General features: G+C 39.4%; 1 protein-coding gene and 1 long non-coding RNA gene across 5 annotated transcripts in view; one reads left to right on the top strand and one right to left on the bottom strand.

Annotated features, from left to right (window-relative positions):
- Positions 1-1,641: 1,641 nt before the first annotated feature.
- LOC101043064 (NXPE family member 2) overlaps positions 1,642-20,351 on the bottom strand; it is a 125,046-nt gene continuing 106,336 nt past the window's right edge. For all 4 annotated transcript variants that reach the window (XM_074400627.1, XM_074400628.1, XM_074400629.1 and 1 more), the window contains 4 exons: positions 10,792-11,525; positions 4,989-5,050; positions 3,044-3,259; positions 1,642-2,667 (listed from right to left, as the gene is read on the bottom strand). In XM_074400627.1, the coding sequence (XP_074256728.1) occupies positions 2,132-2,667; positions 3,044-3,259; positions 4,989-5,050; positions 10,792-11,525 (1,548 nt within the window). In that variant the 3' untranslated portion in view covers positions 1,642-2,131. The remainder of the gene's footprint in view (positions 2,668-3,043; positions 3,260-4,988; positions 5,051-10,791; positions 11,526-20,351) is intronic.
- Positions 10,179-15,083, top strand: LOC141584834 (uncharacterized). Its single transcript, XR_012518042.1, has 3 exons — positions 10,179-10,298; positions 11,050-11,132; positions 13,601-15,083. It is a non-coding gene; the product is annotated as an uncharacterized LOC141584834 (long non-coding RNA).

Here is a 20,351-nt window from a genome sequence, read left to right as displayed (position 1 = left end):
CTGTACAGTATCACTAGCTCCAAGTGGCTATTGAACACTTGAAATATGAATAGTGCAACTGAGAAACTAATTTTTTCATTTAATTGAATTTAGATTTAAATAGCCATATGCAACTAATGGCTATTGTGTTGTACATTGCAATTCTAGAACAAGAGAAATAACAGACCCTCTTTCATAGGGGCTGATTTATCACATTTAAATTGAAGCATTCAATTTGTTGAGGTGAGAAATCGGATAGACGACGCATTGCAGAGTGAGTTGTAGAGTTGTATAGGCAACTTTCAGTGTGTGTGAAAAGTAAAGTAAGAAAACTAGTAGCTATATTATATCAGAACTAGGTTGAAGGAATTTGAGGTGGTCATGGTGGGAAAATGGTGGTTCATTTAAGCAATTAACAGTAAAATGTTTGGAATAATAATTAAATTTACTTTGAAAGTTTCCTAAAGGAGGAATTAGAATTAATAAGTAACTTGATACAAGGAAGAAATTTCTAACATGCTAAGGAGTCTAGTGCTAAGCTGTATGACCCAGACTTTCTACTGGTGTTACAGCATTTTAATTTCACTTTCTCTAACTAAGAAACACAGTCCTAACAGGGGAATTATCCTTAATAACAATATTCCCTAATATACTCTTGAGAACTAGAGTATATTAATAGAAAGAGTGTGTATCTTTATAATGAGAGAAAGATTTAAAGACAAAATTTGTCATTTGAGGCTCTCTGGAGGGGGTCCCACATCATATTTCAGGATGTCTAAGAACCGGGGTTCTGGGGTCTGTACATTAACATAATGCTAAGTTGGTTTCTCTCAATGAGCCTGTGGGTTTTGGATTGTGATCCATGATTTTTACAGGAATCTAGAGAACAAATGGTTACTAAATTCCAAATAATTTTCCTAAGCAAGAAGACTGCTATTATGGTCCTACTAAGTTTTCCTATATACATGACATTTTCTCTAAACTTGAATCTATGCATTTCTGGGCTGCACATATTTTCAAATTATGGATGATGATCATTTGCTATTCAGTCATCATGCTCAGCATTGGAGACATGGCTTTACATTTGATTTCCTCTTCCTAGTAGCATATTTACAGTAGCCAAAAGGGGGAAACAACCCAAGTGTCAATCAACAAATGAATGGATAAACAAAATGCAGTACATACATATAATGAAATATTATTCAGCCTTAAAAATGAAGGAAAATTCTGACAAATGCTACAACATAGATGAACCTTAAAAACATTATGCTAAGTGAAATTAGCCAGACAGAAACGGACAAATACTGCATGTTCTGATTTATATGAGTTACCTAATATGGAAATTCTGGACAGAAAATACAATGGTGGTTGCCATAGGCCAAGGACAGGAGTGAATGGGGAGTTATTGTTTAATGGGTTCCAAGTTTATTTTTGGAATGTTAAAAATGTGCCAGAGATGGATCATGATGATGGTTTCACAACACTGTAAATAACTTAATACCACTGAATTATACACTTAAAAATTGTTTATAGCTGGGTGTAGTGGTGCACGCCAGTGATCCCAACTACATGGGAGGCTGAGTCAGGAGAATCGCTTGAACCTGGGAGGTAGAGATTGCAGTGAGCTGAGATCACGCCACTGCACTCCAGTCTTGGTGATAGAGTGAGACTGTCTCGAAAACTTAAAATAAGGCACAGTGGCTCACACCTGTAATCCCAGCACTGTGGGAGGCTGAGGCGGGCAGATCACCTGAGGTCAGAAGTTCAAGACCAGCCTGGCCAACATAGTGAAACCCATCTCTACTAAAAAATACAAAAATTAGCCAGGCATGGTGGCAGGAGCTAGTAATCCCAGCTACCTGGGAGGCTGAGGCAGGAGAATCACTTGAACCTGGGAGGCAGAGGCTACAGTGAGTCGAGATCATGTCATTGCCCTCCAGTCTTGGCAACAAGATTGAAACTCCATCTCAAAAATACAATATAATAAAATAATAAAATGGCTTAAATGGTAAATTTTATGCTATATATATTTAACTATAATAAAACTTTTTCAAATTTAGTTTCCTCAAAACTTGTATTGCATTAAACTATCTTTGCTATATATGTAAGATCATCTATAGAAAGTGGCTAGTGCTATTTTTATATTTTTCCTCTAACAAATGTAGTTTAAGAACATGCCAATCTGATTCTGAATCACGTAATCAGGTGGATGGGCATTATTAGTGCAATATGCAATTGTCATGTCCCAGGCATCAATAATGCCCACATTAAGATCCACAAAAATATCTCTTATGATAAGATTCTGAATATAGCCATGGAAGTCACTAAACATCTCTGCATTTTGATGTAACTCTCTGGTGTTTTCAGTTTTAAGTATCACCTTGGTCTCTGGGCTTCGCAAGAATAGACGTTCAATGGCCTTTTGAATATTGATGGCCCTACGGATGAAAATGTTGATGGGAAAGGGTCTGAAGTGCTGGCCGAGGGTAATGACAATGGCCGTGTTTTTGTCTCCTGCTACCCGGTCAATTTCCCGCGGGATATAGTTTTCATCTTTCACTGAGAATAGCTTTTTGGTAACAAATGGATGTCCATGTTTTTTCCACTGAATCAAAATATGTCTTTCAACATCCAGAAGAACATGTGTCTTAAAGATCCCAGCTCCGTGATGATCAAAATATTTTAAGGCTGATGGAAGACAAATCAATAAATCTTTTAACAAAAGGAAAATGATATAACTTTAAACTGCACACAACACGTATAAAATTGAACCAAGATCACTTCTAACTACAATTCATTGCTGCCTATATAGGGTGGATAATTTTACCAGGTGCATTACAATCTTAACAAAATCTTGAAATTTTTATGATGAGGAAGAAAAATATTAACACTTGTGAATGAAAAGATAAAAATTAAATTTTTAATAAAAGCCTGAAGTCAAAAGTTTGGCAAATTAAATAAAATAATAAAATAAATATTAGAAAAGAAAAGCAAATAATTCTAATTATTATTTCAAAACCTTCAAAAGTAAAATATTATTTCAAAATACAAATTAAATACATACTTTTCACAGCTTTTTGTAAGTAGTAAATCCACTGACGCAGTGTTGAATCTCCCATAAGATAAATAAGTTTTCTTTCCAAGCAGTCATTTATATTTTTTGTTTCATTGAACTTGATCTGTTTACAAAATGCTGTAATCCACATTTTTTTCAAAGTATAACCACTGGGGAAAGGAGTCTTCATTCCAATCTGGCAGTTCTTTTTTATGTTCTCGCTCTCTGGAAATACAAATTTCCAGAGTAAGTAATTTTTATTACCACAGATCATTTTGGAAACATATTCCTCATTCTTGCCTTCGTTTTTCTCTTTTTCCTCCACCTTTCTCTTCAGCTCTATTTTGCCCTCCTCTCTTCCACAAATATTTATTTAATAAGATCATGTTAAAAGGATGAATTAAAAGTTGTCACTGAATAGTTTTCCTTGGAGTGGGGATCAGTTGACTCATGCATTTGCAATGTCTCCCTGGGCTCCACCTTGTCCCCAGAGCCACTCTGCTGTGGAACAGCCAGCCAGAGTCAGGAGGCAATGTGTGACCGTGAAATAGCAGGGCACAGTGGCCCTGACAAATACTACGCCAATGACATTGGCCTCCCTGAACTGTAAATCTCATCTTCCTCAAACTACATATCCAGGAAAAGAAGCTTGAACGTGTTTATGAAATGAGTGTCACACATTGTTTATTTTGTGTGTCCCAGAATCATCTTCTCTGGCTAATAATTTTTTTTAAATCCTCAAATCTTAATTGTTGTGTCTAGAATTGAATGTAATATTCTCACTGTGAGTTGACTAACACAGAAAAGAGTAGGACTGTGACCTCTTCTGAACACTCCTCTATTCAAATAGCCTAAACTGTATTTACTGACTCCAATTGAGTTTTCCCCCAGGCAAGTTTCTGAGGCCACTTTTATATTCACCACTTAATATGCACATCTTCTTTGTCATCTACCTGCATTGTTGGGGTACGGCATATACATTTAGGAATTTATATTTATTCATACTGAATTACATCAGATTTGTAATTGGCTTCAAAAATTACAGTCTGGTACTATCTTCCAAGAAACTACCTGGCTTTACCAGAAATTACTGTCCAGGCAAGAGGGAAACAAAAGAGGTGTTATGAGCATTCAAGTTGTCTCAAGAGTCTAAGAACTTCCTTCGGTGTAAAAGTTGAGTGTGAATGACAGTTGCCCTAGCAGAGAAGGAATCTGTCTTCTTCATAGATTGTGAGCTTTAAATCTGGGTTCATGATTTATTTGTATTTATGTTTCCCACAGAATCTAGCAAAGTTCTTTGTATACAGTAGGTCCTCGGTAAACATTTGCTGAATGCATGAAAAAGGGGTAATGAGTAAATGTATACTCCATTGATTATTATAATGGAAGTCCTTTGCTTTACTTTAATTTTGAAATTCACTTTATTTCCAGTGTAGCAGAAACATCACATCTGTGAATGAAATGGTTTTGTGTTGACAATTAAAGTTCATGTTATTAAACTGAGAAAAAAATTCACAGAAATTTCTAGTTCACAGAACTTTAAGTAAGATGGCTTGGCTAAATGAGAAATTAGAAACCACCAAAGAAATGTCCTAACTCTGAATCTTGCAGCTCATCTGAGACATTTTTCACATAGCAACAGTACCTGATCATTGGCTCTGGAGGAATAGATCTCAAATTTAAATACAAATAGCCTGTACATTTTGAGAAGGTGCCACTGAAATTAATGGTTTCCCTAGCCTTTTATATCTGACTTGGGGTGAAAATTGGTTTAAATTGACATGAAAATAATTTTCAAGAATAAAATCCCTTCTCTAAAACCCAAGGTGGTTGATATAATTTGTCCCAGGAAATGAGAGATCAAATGCTTAATATGGAATAAATATCTCTAAGTAAGCATGTCCTTAAAGTGAATAAATTGTGATCATGGCAGGCAACAACACTCCAGACTTACTGTTACATGGTACGACTTCAATGGGGGTAAAGTTCTTCATCATTTCAACTCCTATGTTGGACCTGCAAGAAATGGAAAAATAAATTAGCTTAATATCTACCCAGATAATAAAGGAAGAATCACTGGTTTAGATGGGTTAAACCACTCTTGTCCAAATGCCTTTTACCCATTATTTTGATATATTTAAGATATCCTGGGGAAATAAGTGGGTCAGGATTCTGGAAAGCTCTTCCTCTGCTATTGGCAGGTAATCTAGAGATCCAGAGAAAGTCACCCACCCTCCATATGCAATCTATTAAATCTATCTAATAGCTATCTGTATCTATCTATCTATCTATCTATCTATCTATCTATCCTTTTAATTTTACCTTCTAAATGGCTCTCTGCCACAAACCATCCTCTCTACCTTTTCCATCTGTAGTAATTCAGGCCCTCATCAACGTTTTCCTAGGCCAGTGCTTCTCAAACTTCAGCGTTCATCAGAATTACCTGCAGTACTTATTACAACTCCAATTGCTGACACTCACCCCCAGAATTTCTGATTCAATAGTTCTGGGGCAAATTCTCAAGAATTTGGACTTCTATAATAACAAGCTCTTGGGCAAACCCAAAGTCAGTGGTTCAGGGACATTACTTTGAGAACCCTGTCCTAGATTATCACAATACTATCATTCTGCCCTTTTGGTTTATCCCACCTAAATAGACCCTCCATGCTACCTGTTTTATTTCCCCTATGTAAAATGTTTCCATGACTTTCTGTCATCAACCTACAGGAAAACCTCCCTAACTACCATAAAAACCTCCTATCCGACGAAGGATGAAGCTGTCTACGTCACCAGATTCATCTTGATCTACTCTTCACCTTCATGAGTTCCCAGGAGTCCATTTTTCATAGTCTATTATCTCCCTCAGATAGGAATCAAGTCAATATTATTCACTATAATATTTCAAGTGCTCAGCACAGTGAGCTTCACCTCAAGGTATCAGTCCCAATGACTATGGTGACTATGTCTGGCCAAACAGAATTCATTCTATCAGAATGAAATCCATCTGGGGGGAGGTATGCCCCTTCAGAGCCAGAGCCACACAAACCTTCAAGAGGGATAGAGAAAGTACTTTCTGAGATTGAAAAGAATTTCCTGAGTCTCAGGAAATGAGTTTTTGAGTCAAGTGAGGATAATATCCCCTTCATCAAGAAGGCCAGAGAACTGAAGAACTGAGTGGTCAGGGTGGCTAGACGTGATCGCTGCGTGGGGTGGTGGAGTCATGGGAGACAGTACTAGGGCCCACTGATTTTAGAATAAGGCCAACTGAGAATCCAATTCTGACTCTGCAACTCAACTGGATATGTGGCTTTGGCCAGCCTATTTAATATGCCTAAATTTCAATAATAGTCATTCCAGAGTCTTTTACAGAGGATTAATGGTATAATATAAAGGAGGCATCTAAATAAACATTGACATATAGTAGATACTCAACAAATCATTGCAGTTATTATTACCGAGGATCCCATCAGACCTATGTTTGGCACAAGACTAAGATTTGTCTCTAAGAAGTTGGAGCCTGACCAAACCTCTATGCTCCCACACCAGTCTCAGGTAAGGCTGAGGATAACAAAAGAGACTGAGACCTGGCTACCTTGTAAATTTGGTTACCAAAGAAAGCTTTGATGCTACATTAAAATTAGGATGAAAACTATGTATTCGTGGTATAAAGAAATTCATTTTAATGTCTCCTGTTTTTGTAATTGTGTATGTGCATTAAATTTTAAAAAGGGGTCTATAATTAATTAGACCACAATAGTAACTAACAGAATTGTGAACAACTGTGTTACCTATGTGATGTCTTCTTCTATGGTAACCCCTCATTTATTTTTTTTTATCATGATTATCCATAAAACTCTTAAAAAGAAAAAGATTTTTTTTTAATTTGAAGAAATAAATATCTTAGGAAGTAACATTTCTGATTCTACAGCCGGGGTTGGGAGAGAGAACTGAAGTGGGAAAACGTATTTCCAGTCATCCCTCAGTATATGCGGGAGATTGGTTCCAGGACCCCCGCTGCATCTACGAAAATCAGCATATGAAAATCTGAAGTCCTGCATTCAGCCCCACAGAACCCAAGTATGTGAAAGTCAGCTCTCCATATATGTAGATTTTTGCCTCCTGTGAATATTATATTTTTGACCCACATTTGGTTGAAAAATCTTTGGATATAAGTGGATTTGCGCAGTTCAAACCTGGGTTGTTCAAGGGTCGACTGTACTGTATTGCAAATGAAACAGAAACTGGCATAGTCCTTGTACTGGTGAGCAGGAAAGATGTCAAAGAACTGGGCTTGGGTCTAGGAAGGGGCCCTAGAGCTTAGCAATAGAATGGTCCATGAGAATTCTTGGATATGTAATCAGCTGTTCCTTGCATATGCACTACATCAACTGTAAGGAGTCAGAAATCTCTCTTTCCATGCAGTGGGGGGAGAAGAACTTGATAGCTTGAATAGAGCAGGGGATCTGGGAAGTACTTATATCTATTGGGAAATAAAGCAGGTTACTATCATGATTACCGTCATGAGCACAACACCCTTGAGAAGCATGATTAGGACCCAAAATAGGTGCCTGTCTGCCAGACTAGGGACTTTGGATTTCCTGAGACACAGTCAGGAACTATGCAAGGATAATACCTCCAACTCAGGCTTCATTGAGGACTACCTCAGAAGGGATCCAGCTGCAGCCAACAGGGAATATAGAATCAGGCACTGGTGGCCCCCGCCCTTAGACCTAAGACATGGTTCTGAGACCTTCAAGACAGGAAGATCTTTATGTTTCTGTGATCATTTTTCCTTTGCTTCATAAACATTTATTTTAAAAATCCCAGCTTCTTTTAGCTGAGCCATAGGGGATAAAGAGATTTTTCCATACCTTGATCAGGAAAATGTAAAGAAGTAAAGGTGATGTAGGAGTGAAAGGGAGCGCCTGTAGTGAGGTAGGGCCAGTTGTACCCAGCCCTCTGTGTCATCATAATGCTTACATTGGATTTGAACTTGAATTTCCAGGATATTGTGCTATCCTGGAAACTTGCCCTTTTAAACACATATAAGAAAATTAAGCCTGTCTATATCAGCAGTTCCCAAACTGTGGAATGAAAATCTCTTTAAATGATAGATAAAATAAGTGGTCTGTTGTTGGAATTCACTCAGGGTGGCTGGCGAAACATTAAGGGAAATATTAGGGAAAGTGATAAGATATAGTCTCAAACCATTTGTAAGGCTGAAAGGTTTTCATAACGTGTAATAATGGAACAGGCTGAAGGTGGCCAGTTCTTACCTTGGAACATTAGGTCATAGGGTAAAGATTAGAGATAATAGAAGCTTCCCCAGTTAAGTCTGTTTACCCCACATTCCTTAGTCTCTACTCAACTAGCTTGTTTACTCATGTAAACTTTGTGCCCTATGGGCCTCTGGAGGGGAGGTTGACCAGGGAAATTACCCATTTGCTCTGGGCCCCAGAACCAAACCTTTTATCATTTGTTAAACCACTATTTTAACTATCCATAAGCATGTTGACTTAGAAACTCTTGTTATTAAATCTATACTGAATAAATGTGAGGAGAAACAGCTAGTGGGGGGTTAGGTACCTGCAATTGCCCTCAGAAAGCAACTGATGACCTCCCCAGCCCACTCATTCACTGTACTCTGTGTTTGAGTGTATTTATTCATCCATCATGGAGTCAGGGTTTGCAGGACAGAACCCCCCGCCAGGTGGTGATAAACATCTCAGGTGGTTACCCTGAAATGACCATCATCATAGTCTGTAGCCAAATAAATCTGGGAAATGCCCTATGCTGTAGTCTTGCTTGAAGGGATACATATTAAAGTTTCTGAGAAGTCCTGCTGCAAAGAAAGCACTTTAATTATTTCTCCAGATTGTATTATTTCACTTATATTTTTATTCAACAAATAGTTATTCAGAACTTTCTCAGTGTCAGGCATTGTGTTAGGCCTGTGAGACAAAATACTGGCCGTCGATGACTTCCTGACAGACACAGATGACTTCTAAGGCCCTGCCTACCTATCTCATCTTCTCTATTCCTCACTTCCTGCATTCCAGCCTCACTGCACTCCACCCCCACCATGGTTCCTGGAGCATTCCAACATACTCTTGCCTCAGGTCCTATTTCTTCTCTTGAGAACGGTATTTCCTAAAAATTCACACAGCTTACTCCCTCACTTCACTCAGGTTGCTGCTCAAAACAGGCCTTACCTGATCACCATTTAAAAATATCATCAATCATCACATTTGAAACCCTTACTCTTACGACTTTCTGTTACAAATCTGTTTATTTACTTTTTGTCCTTCTATCCTACTGGAATTTTAATTCCCAATATCTAGTGCTGTTTCTGGAATGCAGAAGGTACTGACTACTTATAAATTAAAAGAATGAGCTGGGCATGAAGGCTTATGCCTAAAATCCCAGCATTTTTGGAGGCTGAGGTGGGCAGATCATCTGAGGTCAGGATTTCAAGACTAGCCTTGAACTAACTAGCCGTAGTTCAAGGCTAGTCTTGAACTAGCCTTAGTGAAACCTAAGGCTAGATGAGGTGGTGAAACCTCATCTCTACTAAAGATACAAAAATTACCCAGGCATGGTGGCAGGTGCCTGTGATCCCAGCTACTCAAGAGGCTAAGGCAGGAGAATTGCTAGTACCCAGGAAGCAGAGATTGCAGTAAGCTGAGATCGCACCACTGCACTCCAGCTTGGGTGACAGAATGAGACTTGGTCTCAAAACCAAAAAAATAAATGAATGGTGAAAAGTAGTTAACACTTAATGCTCTGCAGAGCTTACAACTTAACAGAGGATATTAAATGGAAATTGGAAAATTAATAATGTAATAAGAATTATGTTGGGGAAGAACAAAATGCTAAGGAAGAATATAGGACTAGCACTTCACCCAGGGATGGGGGATGTTTCTTGGAGGAAATGATATCCAAACCAAAGCCTGTGACATGCCAAAGGTGAGAGGACATGTTCCATTTGTGAAATAAAAGGAGTTCCATTGACCCGACAGAGAGCAAGGCTGCATAAAGGTGAGACAAGAGGCTGCCAAAGGAGCAAAGTCCTTGTAAACATATTAAAGAGTTTAAATTTCACCCTTAGAGCCATGGGATCGTCTTGCAGCTTTTAAGTAGGAAATAGTAAAAGACTTAACTGCATTTCGAAAACATTAGCCTCAGTGCAGTGTGGAGAATGGATTTGAAGAAACAAGACTGAGGGCAGAGAAATCAGCTCTAGAGATTGTTGCAGTGATCTGAGGTATGATGACAGCTTATGCAAGGATAGAGGCAATAGCAGTAGATGGAAATGACTGGGTTCAAGACTTAGCTGGGAGGTATAATATATAGAACTTAATGATTCACTGGATGTAAGGGGTAAAGCTGGACTGAACAATGATAGCATTCACTTTTTTTATTGCACAGCATCTATTAATATGCTATAGGATTTGTATTCCATGGAACACATTATAGAAAATATAAGTCTATAAAAAATTACTGAACCTGGAAGTATTGCAAAGCACGGAGAACTATAGGTCTATATTAAGCGCTTATACACCTGTCAGCAAATAGTTCTAGAGGTGACTTGTATGGGTCCCTGTGAACACACTACAAGCTGAACTGACACGGAGGACCTAATTATAATTTAGTCAACAAAACTGACATGATACAAAAACTTGATTAGGCAAAACTACTAGGCAGAGTTTGGTTGGATACCTCTTTTTATCTATTATTGTATTTGAAAGCCTGTTTACCTGTGGAAAAGGCTCCATTCTTCCTTGCTAAGATAGGAAATATTTCTCGTCCTAGTGGTCATGTGGGTCAGAGCCTCACAGGGCATATGTTGAGGCCTCACACAGTAGAAGCCTTCTTGGTCTCTGTCATCCATGTACTGGCACAGTTCAGCATTTGTGTTTAGGGTCAGGCCACATTCAGTGAAGACACTGGAGGTTCTGTTGGCAAACAGGCCAATAAAGATGACCCTATCACAGCCTTGGTTCCTTGCCCTCCAGAGAGCCGATGCCCCTTCACTGGGGTGGATGAGCAGCAGAGACAGGGAGACCTGGCCCTCCCAGAACAGAGTGAAGCTGATCAGGTAGGTGCCATTGTTGAAGTCAGTCACTTTTCCAGAAGCACCTGCCATCAGAATTGGGGAGGACATCCTGGCCCTCAGGAAATCTCCACCATATTGCTTCCTGCGTCCCAAGTGGTCCCTCATCTCCAGCAGGATGTCCAGCTGGTCCCCCCTGCAGTACGTGTCTCGAGGGTTGAGGATGGTGGCTGTGCTGTGTGTGGCGCTGGTAGTGGTGTTCACATGGGTGAATGGTCTGGGTGGGATCTGCTGGTCTAGTTTCTCCATGATTTCCTTTATTCTCAGTTCAGTCTTTTTTGGTGAAACTGCTGGACACAATGGTGCTTCAGAGCGTGACAGTTTTTTGAAGATGTTCCCTTGGTTCAGGGTAATATGGTTTTCCAAGCTGGATAAGAACTGAAATATTGAAAGGGAAAATAATATATTATCAGCAAACAATAGGGCTTGCTTTTCAATATAAATTACTATGGCTTATCACACATCTTTCAGTGTGATAAATTATCAAAAATCAATACTAATTGGTTTTTGGTTATGGAATCATCATGACTGGTTTCAAATAATCAAAATTGGTTTCCATGTAGTGTGACTTCCTCTCCTGCCAGGCGATGGCTTCCTTTAGGAGTCACTGGCTTAAAAATTAACTAGATATAATAAATATGTATTATTTTATGTCTCAGTTTTGGAGTTTTTCCTTTTGTTATCCCCTCACTTGACTTTTCTTTTAAAAATCATATTATCATTTTCTATATCAACAAGGCAGGCAACAGAGGACAATGTGGTATATGTTTCATGTGCACTTGGAAAGAATGTATATTCCATTGTTGTTGGAGGAAGTGTTTTATGAATGTCAATCAGATTTAGTTGGAGGGTTGTGTTCTCTAGTTCTTCTATATTTTTGCTGACCATATTAGTTTCATGGGGCTGACATCACAAATCATCACAAATTTAGTGACTTAAAGCAACATAAATTTATTGGTTCTGGAGGACAGAAGTCTGAGATCAAGGTGTCAACAGGGTGGGTTCCTTATGGAGGCTTTGAGGAAGAATATATTCTATACGTTTCTCCTAACTTCTAGTGGTTTCCAGTAATCCTTGGTATTCCTTGGTTTGGAGATATTTTACTTCAATCTCTGCCTCAATTTTTATGTAACCTTCCCCACTGTGTTTATTTTCCCCTCTTCTTCTCTTAGAAGGATTTAGGATCCCCCTTAATCCAGGATGATCACATCTTGAGCCCTTTAACTTATTTACATCATCAAAGAGTCTTTTTCTAAATATAGTGGCACTTCCTTATCCATGGTTTTAGTTACCCATGGTCGAACATGGTCCAAAAATAGATGCGTACAGTACAATAAAATATTTTAAGAGAGAGAAAGAGAGAGAGAAACTGCATTTATATAACTTTTATTACAGTATGCTGTTACAATTGTTCTATTTTAGTTATTTTTGTTAATCTCTTACTGTTGCTAATTTATAAATTAAACTTTATCATAGATATATATGTATAAGAAAAAACAGCATTTACACCATATAGGGTTTGGAACTGTCTACGGTTTCAGGCATGCACTGGGGTCTTGGAACATATATTCAGTAGATTTAAGGAGGACTACTGTAGGTCATATTCAGGGGTTTCAGGTAGACAAATTTTTAGGGGGCCATCATTCAACCCACTAAACTGACTTTCTCTCTACATGTTTTATCAATTACTCAAAACAATGTTAATGTTGACTATGATTCTGAATTTTCGTTTCTTTTTATTTACATATGCTTTTCTTCCAATATTTTGCAGCTCTGCTATTAGATGTACACACATGTATTGGTTGTTATGTATTTTAGGTGAATCATCACCTTTATCATTACATAATGATCTCATTTGTTCTTGGTAATTTTCCTGGTTCTGAAATCTATTTTGTCTGATATTAATAAATTCATACAAGCATTATTTTGCTTAAGATTTGCATGGTATATCTATTTTTGTCATTTTACTTCTAATACACCTATATCTTTATATTTAAGATGGATGCTAGCTTATGGTTGATTTCTTTTCTTTTTCTTTTTTTTATATGGAGTCTCACTCTGTCACCTAGGCTGAATTGCAGTGGCGTGATCAGGGTTCACTGGATCCTTGACCTCCCAGGCTTAGGTGATCCACCCATCTCAGCCTCCCAGGTAGTGTGAGCCACCAGCACTTGGCTATTTTTTGTGTTTTTTATACAGCTGGGATTTCACCATGTTGTCCAGGTGGGTCTTAAACTCCTGAGTTCAAGCAATCTGCCAGCCTCAGCCTCCCAAAGTGCTAGGATTACTGACATGAGCCACTGTGCACAGCTTGATTTCTTTTTTATATATTCTGACAGTCACTGTTTTATCATTAATGTGTTTGGACTATTTATATTTAGTGTTCTTATTAATATGCTTTGATTTAAATCTACCAGTTTAATAACTGTTTGCTCTTTGTTCTTTTTTTTTAGTTCGGATGCCACCATTTTTAAATGTCTCAGAACTCTCTGTTTTCCTTAATAAGGAGAACAAAGGGAACTATGTTACCAGAGCCTAATCAAGTTGGGTTTTACCAAAACCTGATCAACCTGGAGTAAGAAAAATACCTAAACCCAGCTCCCCACTGGCTTTCTTATTTTACCTAAGTATTGATGTGGGTATAGGAAAACAGGAAGCTGACAAACACTTATGAAGGTCACAATCTTAGGGCACAAGCTCACTAAAATAGTGAGACTAAATCACAGTACTACAGAATGCTTCCCCTCCTGCACATCTTACAATCAATTCAATAGGAATCCTGTATAGAAAAGAGGATTATATTGAAAAGCACTGCAAGCCTCGAATTCTATTTAAAAAGTGGTTCCTAGAAACACCCAAGGATGAAGTCTCTAGGAGAAACATAAACATGGGCGCTGGAGGAAATTGTAGCCTCTGACGCAATATCTACAGTAAACAGTAAACATGGTCTAACTCCTAACCACATAAACATAAAAGCTCAGCTCCAGTTTACCAACTACATCATGTCCAGATTTCAATAAAAGTTACAAGGCACGCAGAAGAAAAATAAGTGCCATCTAAAGGGACAATGCAAGCATCGGAACCAAACTTAATTATAGCAGAGATTTTGAAATTATCAGGCCAAGAATTTAAAATAACTATGATTGAGGCATTAATACTTAGGGCGCTAACAAAAAATATATACAAGAGAAACAGATGGGTAATGTATGTAGAGACATGGCAACTCTAAGAAACAATCAAAACAAAATGCTAGAAATCAAAATCACTGTATCAGAATAAAGAACACCTTTGATGAACTCATGAATAGACTGAACGTAGTCATGTAAAAAATAAGAGAGCTTGAGGGTATGTCAATAGAAATGTCCCAAACTAAAAACAAGAGAAAAAGCATGAAAAAAAGAACAGAATATCCAAGAACTGCGGGACAAATACAAAAGGTATAAATACACATAATGGGAAATACCAAAAGGAGAATAAAGAGAAAGGAACAGAAAAAAATATTTAAAGAAATAATGGAGAATGCTGGGAAGATGGCCGCCTAAGAACAGCTCAGGACTTCAGCTCCCAGTGAAAGTGCAGAGGGTGAGTGGACGCCGCATTTCCAGACGAATTTTTATTGCCCACAGACCAGGAGATACCCAGGCAGAGGGGTCGCCAGCGCCGCAGTCCCAGCCAATGCAGCTGTTTCGGCCCCCGCGTGGCTGCTGTGACCACGCCCTGTTGTGGTGGATCTCCCTACAAAAGCCACTGGTCTGGGAGCCCTCTTAGCCGGCGATTGGAGCCCTGAGATGGCAGAGTTGCCCATTCATCTGAAATAGTGAGCCAGGCCAGGAGATTCCTAGGCAAAAAATCCGCCAGGAGCCGGCTCCACTGTTTGAGCTGACTCAGTGAGTCGCAGCACGGGAGATCCCGGGGCCTTTTCAACAAGCGACTGGAACGTGGGGTCGTTCAACTTAAAAAATACAAAAAGAGACTCTGAGTCAGGGAGCCAGGTGATCAGGCTTGGTTGGTCCCACCCCTCCACCCCCAAAAACAACGAAAACAAAAACAGTAATTGGAAACCCTCTGGGTTGAGCCCTTCAAACCAAGCACAGCTGAACCCGGGATGGTCTGGCTCAGTGGGGGGGCTTCCGCCATTACTGAGACTCTCCACCGCTACAGAGGCAGGCCACCATTGCTGAGGCAACCCGCCATTGCTGAGGCAACCTGCCACAACAGAGAGAGTCCGCCATAACAGAGGCGGGGCCACCGTTGCCCAGACAGTTCTAACTATGCCCATATAAACAGGACTGCAGGGAAGAGCACAGGGCAGCTGGGCGGAGCCCACAGCAGCTCAGCAAAGCCTCTGCGGGCAGGCAGTGCCTAGGCGTGCTGCTAGCTGGGAGGGTCAGACCTGAAAGAAAAATCAAAAAAGGCAGTAGTGCAACGGAAACTCATAAAGCTCCAACTCCCAGGGACAGAGCACCTGGGAACAAAAAGTGCTTCATGAGTTCAGCTGCAGCAGACCTAAACGTACCTGCCCAGCAGGTCTGAATGAACAACGGAGCTCACAACTCAGGACTTAAGCCCCAGTAAAAGATAGACTGTCTCCTCAAGTAGCTCCCTGACCCCCATAGATGCAAAGACTCACCTCATAAAGGAGAGAATGGACTGACAGTAGGCGAGCATCCTTCTGGGACAAAGATAGCGGAAGAGGAAACTGGTAGCAACCCTTACTGTTCTGCAGCTGCTGCAGGTGATCCCCAGGCAAGCAGGGCCCGGAGAGGACCTCAGCAGTCCTACAGCAGAGGGGCCAGACTGTTAGAAGGAAAGCTTAAAAAAAAAAAGAAAAAGAAAAAGTAACTTCAGCATCCATGAACTAGAAGCTCACTCAGAGACCCAATCTGAAAGACAGTAACTACAAAGACAACAGGTGGATAAACCCACAAAAATGGGAAGAAACCAGTGCAAAAAGGATGAAAACTCCCAAAACCAGAACACCTCTCCTCCTAAAAGGGATCACAACTCCTCACCAGCAAGGGAACCAGACCGGATGGAGAAGGAGGGTGATGAAATGACAGAATCCGACTTCAGAAGGTGGGTAGTAAGAAACTACAAAGAGCTAAAAGAACATGTTCTAACCCAACGCAAAGAAACTGGGAACCTTGAAAAAAGATTGGATGAAATACTAACGAGAATGGACAGCATAGAGAGAAATATGAGTGAATTGATGGAGCTGAAAAACACAACACGAGAACTTCGTGAAGCATGCACAAGCTTCAACAGCCGAATTGACCAAGCAGAAGAAAGGATATCAGAGGTCGAAGACCAACTCAATGAAATAAAGAGAGAAGGCAAGAACAGAGAAAAAAGCACAAAAAGGAATGAACAAAATCTTCAAGAAATGTGGGACTATGTGAAAAGACCTAATCTACGTCTGATAGGTGTACCTGAATGTGATGAAGAGAATGAATCCAAGCTGGAAAATACTCTTCAGGATATTATCCAGGAAAACTTCCCCAACCTAGCAAAGCAGACCAATATTCAAATACAGGAAATACAGAGAACACCACAAAGATATTCCTGAAGAAGAGCAACCCCAAGGCACATAATCGTCAGATTCACCAGGGTTGAAATGAAAGAGAAAATGCTAAGGGCAGCCAGAGAGAAAGGTCGGGTTACCCACAAAGGGAAGCCCATTAGACTCACAGCAGATCTCTCAGCAGAAACCCTACGATCCAGAAGAGATTGGGGGCCAATATTCAACATCCTTAAAGAAAAGAACTTTCAACCCAGAATCTCCTATCCAGCCAAACTAAGCTTCATAAGTGAAGGAAAAATAAAATCCTTTGTGAACAAGCAAGCACTCAGAGATTTCATCACCACCAAACCTGCTCTACAAGAACTCCTGAAAGAGGTTCTACACATATAAATGAACAACCAGTACCAGCCACTCCAAAAACACACCAAATGGTAAAAGAGCATCAACACAATCAAGAAGCTGCATCAACTAACCAACAAAACAGTCACGTAGCATCAAAATGACAGTATCAAATTCACACATAACAATACTATCCCTAAATGTCAATGGACTAAATGCCCCAATCAAAGAACACAGACTGGCAAATTGGATAAAAAGCCAAAACCCATCAGTGTGCTGTATCCAGGAAACCCATCTTACATGCAAGGATACACAGAGGCTCAAAATAAAGGGATGGAGGAAGATCTACCAAGGAAATGGAGAGCAAAAAAACGCAGGAGTTGCAATTCTCATCTCTGATAAAATAGACTTTAAAGCAACAAAGATCAAAAGAGACAAAGAAGGACATTACCTAATGGTAAAAGGATCACGGCAACAAGAAGAGCTAACTATCCTAAATATATATGCACCCAATACAGGAGCACCCAGATACATAAGGCAAGTTCTTAATGACTTACAAAGAGACTTAGACTCCCACACAATAATAGTGGGAGACTTTAACACCCCATTGTCAATATTAGACAGATCAAACAGACAGAATATCAACAAGGATATCCAGGACCTGAACTCAGACCTGGAACAAGCAAACCTAATAGACATTTACAGAACTCTCCACCACAAATCCACAGAATATACATTCTTCTCAGCACCACATCACACCTACTCTAAAACTGACCACATAATTGGCAATAAATCACTCCTCAGCAAATGCAAAAGAACGGAAATCATAACAGAAAGTCTCTCAGACCACAGTGCAATTGAGTTAGAACTCAGAATGCAGAAACTAACTCAGAACTGCACAGCTTCATGGAAACTGAACAACTTGCTCTTGAATGTTGACTGGATAAACAATGAAATGAAGGCAGAAATAAAGATGTTCTTTGAAACCAATGAGAACGAAGACACAACATACCAGAATCTCTGGGACACATTTAAAGCAGTCTCTAGAGGAAAATATATAGCAATGAGTGCCCACATGAGAAGAAAGGAGAGATCTAAAATTGACACCCTATCATCAAAATTGAAAGAGCTAGAGGAGCAAGATCAAAAAATCTCAAAACCTAGCAGAAGACAGGAAATAACTAAGATCAGAGCAGAGCTGAAGGAAATAGAGACACAAAAAAACTCTTCAAAAAATCAATAAATCCAGGAGCTGGTTTTTCGAAAAGATCAACAAAATAGACCACTAGCCAGATTAATAAAAAAGAAAAGAGAGAATAACCAAATTGATGCAATAAAAAACGATAAAGGGGATATCACCACAGATTCCACAGAAATCCAAACCATCATCAGAGATTGTTACAAACAACTCTATGCGCATAAACTAGTAAACCTGGAAGAAATGGATAAATTCCTGAACACCTGCATCGTCCCAAGCCTGAACCCGGAAGAAGCTGAAACCCTGAATAGACCAATAACAAGGTCTGAAGTCAAGGCAGCAATAAAAAGCCTACCACCCAAAAAAAGCCCAGACCCAGATGGGTTCACAGCCGAATTCTACCAGACATACAAAGAGGAGCTGATGCCATTCCTTCTGAAACTATTCCAGACAATCCTAAAAGAGGGAATCCTTCCCAAATCATTTTATGAGACAAACATCATCCTGATACCAAAACCTGGCAGAGACTCAACAAGAAAAGAAAATTTCAGGCCAATATCCATGATGAACATAGATGCAAAAATCTTCAATAAAATACTGGCAAACCGATTGCAGCAGCATATCAAAAAGCTCATCCACCATGATCAAGTAGGATTCATCCCAGGGATGCAAGGCTGGTTCAACATACACAAGTCCGTAAACATAATTCACCACATAAACAAAACCAAAGACAAAAACCACATGATTCTCTCAATTGATGCAGAGAAGGCTTTTGACAAAATTCAACAGCCCTTTATGCTAAAAACCCTCAATAAACTAGGTATTGACGGAACGTATCTCAAAACAATAAAAGCTATTTACGACAAACCAACAGCTAATATCATACTGAATGGGCAAAAACTGGAAGCATTCCCTTTGAAATCTGGCACTAGACAAGGATGCCCTCTCTCACCACTCCTATTCAATATAGTACTGGAAGTTCTAGCCAGACCAATCAGGCAAGAAAAAGAAATAAAGGGTATCCAAATTGGAAAGGAGGAAATCAAATTGTCTCTATTTGCAGATGACATGATTGTATATCTAGAAGACCCCATCATCTCAGCCCAAAATCTCCTGAAACTGATAAACAACTTCAGCAAAGTCTCAGGATACAAAATCAACGTGCAAAAATCACTAGCATTCCTATACACCAGTAACAGACTTAAAGAGAGCCAAATCAAGAACGAACTGCCATTCACAATTGCTAGGAAGAGAATCAAATACCGAGGAATACAACTAACAAGGAATGAAAAGGACCTCTTCAAGGAGAACTACAAGCCATTGCTCAACGAAATAAGAGAAGACACAAACAGATGGAGAAACATTCCATGTTCATGGTTAGGAAGAATCAACATCGTGAAAATGGCCATACTGCCCAAAGTAATTTACAGATTCAATGCTATTCCCGTCAAGCTACCAATGACCTTCTTCACAGAACTGGAAAAAAACACCTTAAACCTCATATGGAACCAAAAGAGAGCCCGCATAGCCAAGTCAATTCTAAGCAAAAAGAACAAAGCAGGAGGCATCACACTACCGGACTTCAAACTATACTACAAGGCTACAGTAATCAAAACAGCATGGTACTGGTACCAAAACAGAGATATAGATCAATGGAACAGAACAGAGGCCTCAGAGGAAATACAACGTACCCACAACCATCTGATCTTCGACAAACCTGACAAAAACAAGCAATGGGGAAAAGATTCCCTGTTTAATAAATGGTGTTGGGAAAACTGGCTAGCCATGTGCAGAAAGCAGAAACAGGACCCCTTCCTGACACCTTACACCAAAATTAACTCCAGATGGATTAAAGACTTAAACATCAGACCTAACACCATAAAAACCCTAGAAGAAAATCTAGGCAAAACCATTCAGGACATAGGTGTAGGCAAGGACTTCATGACCAAAACGCCAAAAGCAATGGCAACAAAAGCCAAAATAGACAAATGGGACATAATCAAACTCCACAGCTTCTGTACGGCAAAAGAAACAGTCAGTAGAGTGAATCGGCAACCAACAGAATGGGAAAAAATGTTTGCAGTCTACCCATCTGACAAGGGGCTGATATCCAGAATTTACAAAGAACTAAAACAGATCTACAAGA

The sequence above is a fragment of the Saimiri boliviensis genome, chromosome 6 (genome assembly GCF_048565385.1).
Source record: "Saimiri boliviensis isolate mSaiBol1 chromosome 6, mSaiBol1.pri, whole genome shotgun sequence".
Classification (NCBI taxonomy): Eukaryota; Metazoa; Chordata; class Mammalia; order Primates; family Cebidae; genus Saimiri; species Saimiri boliviensis.
Note: the sequence above shows the minus strand (reverse complement) of the source record. Positions and strands in the feature narration are given on the sequence as shown.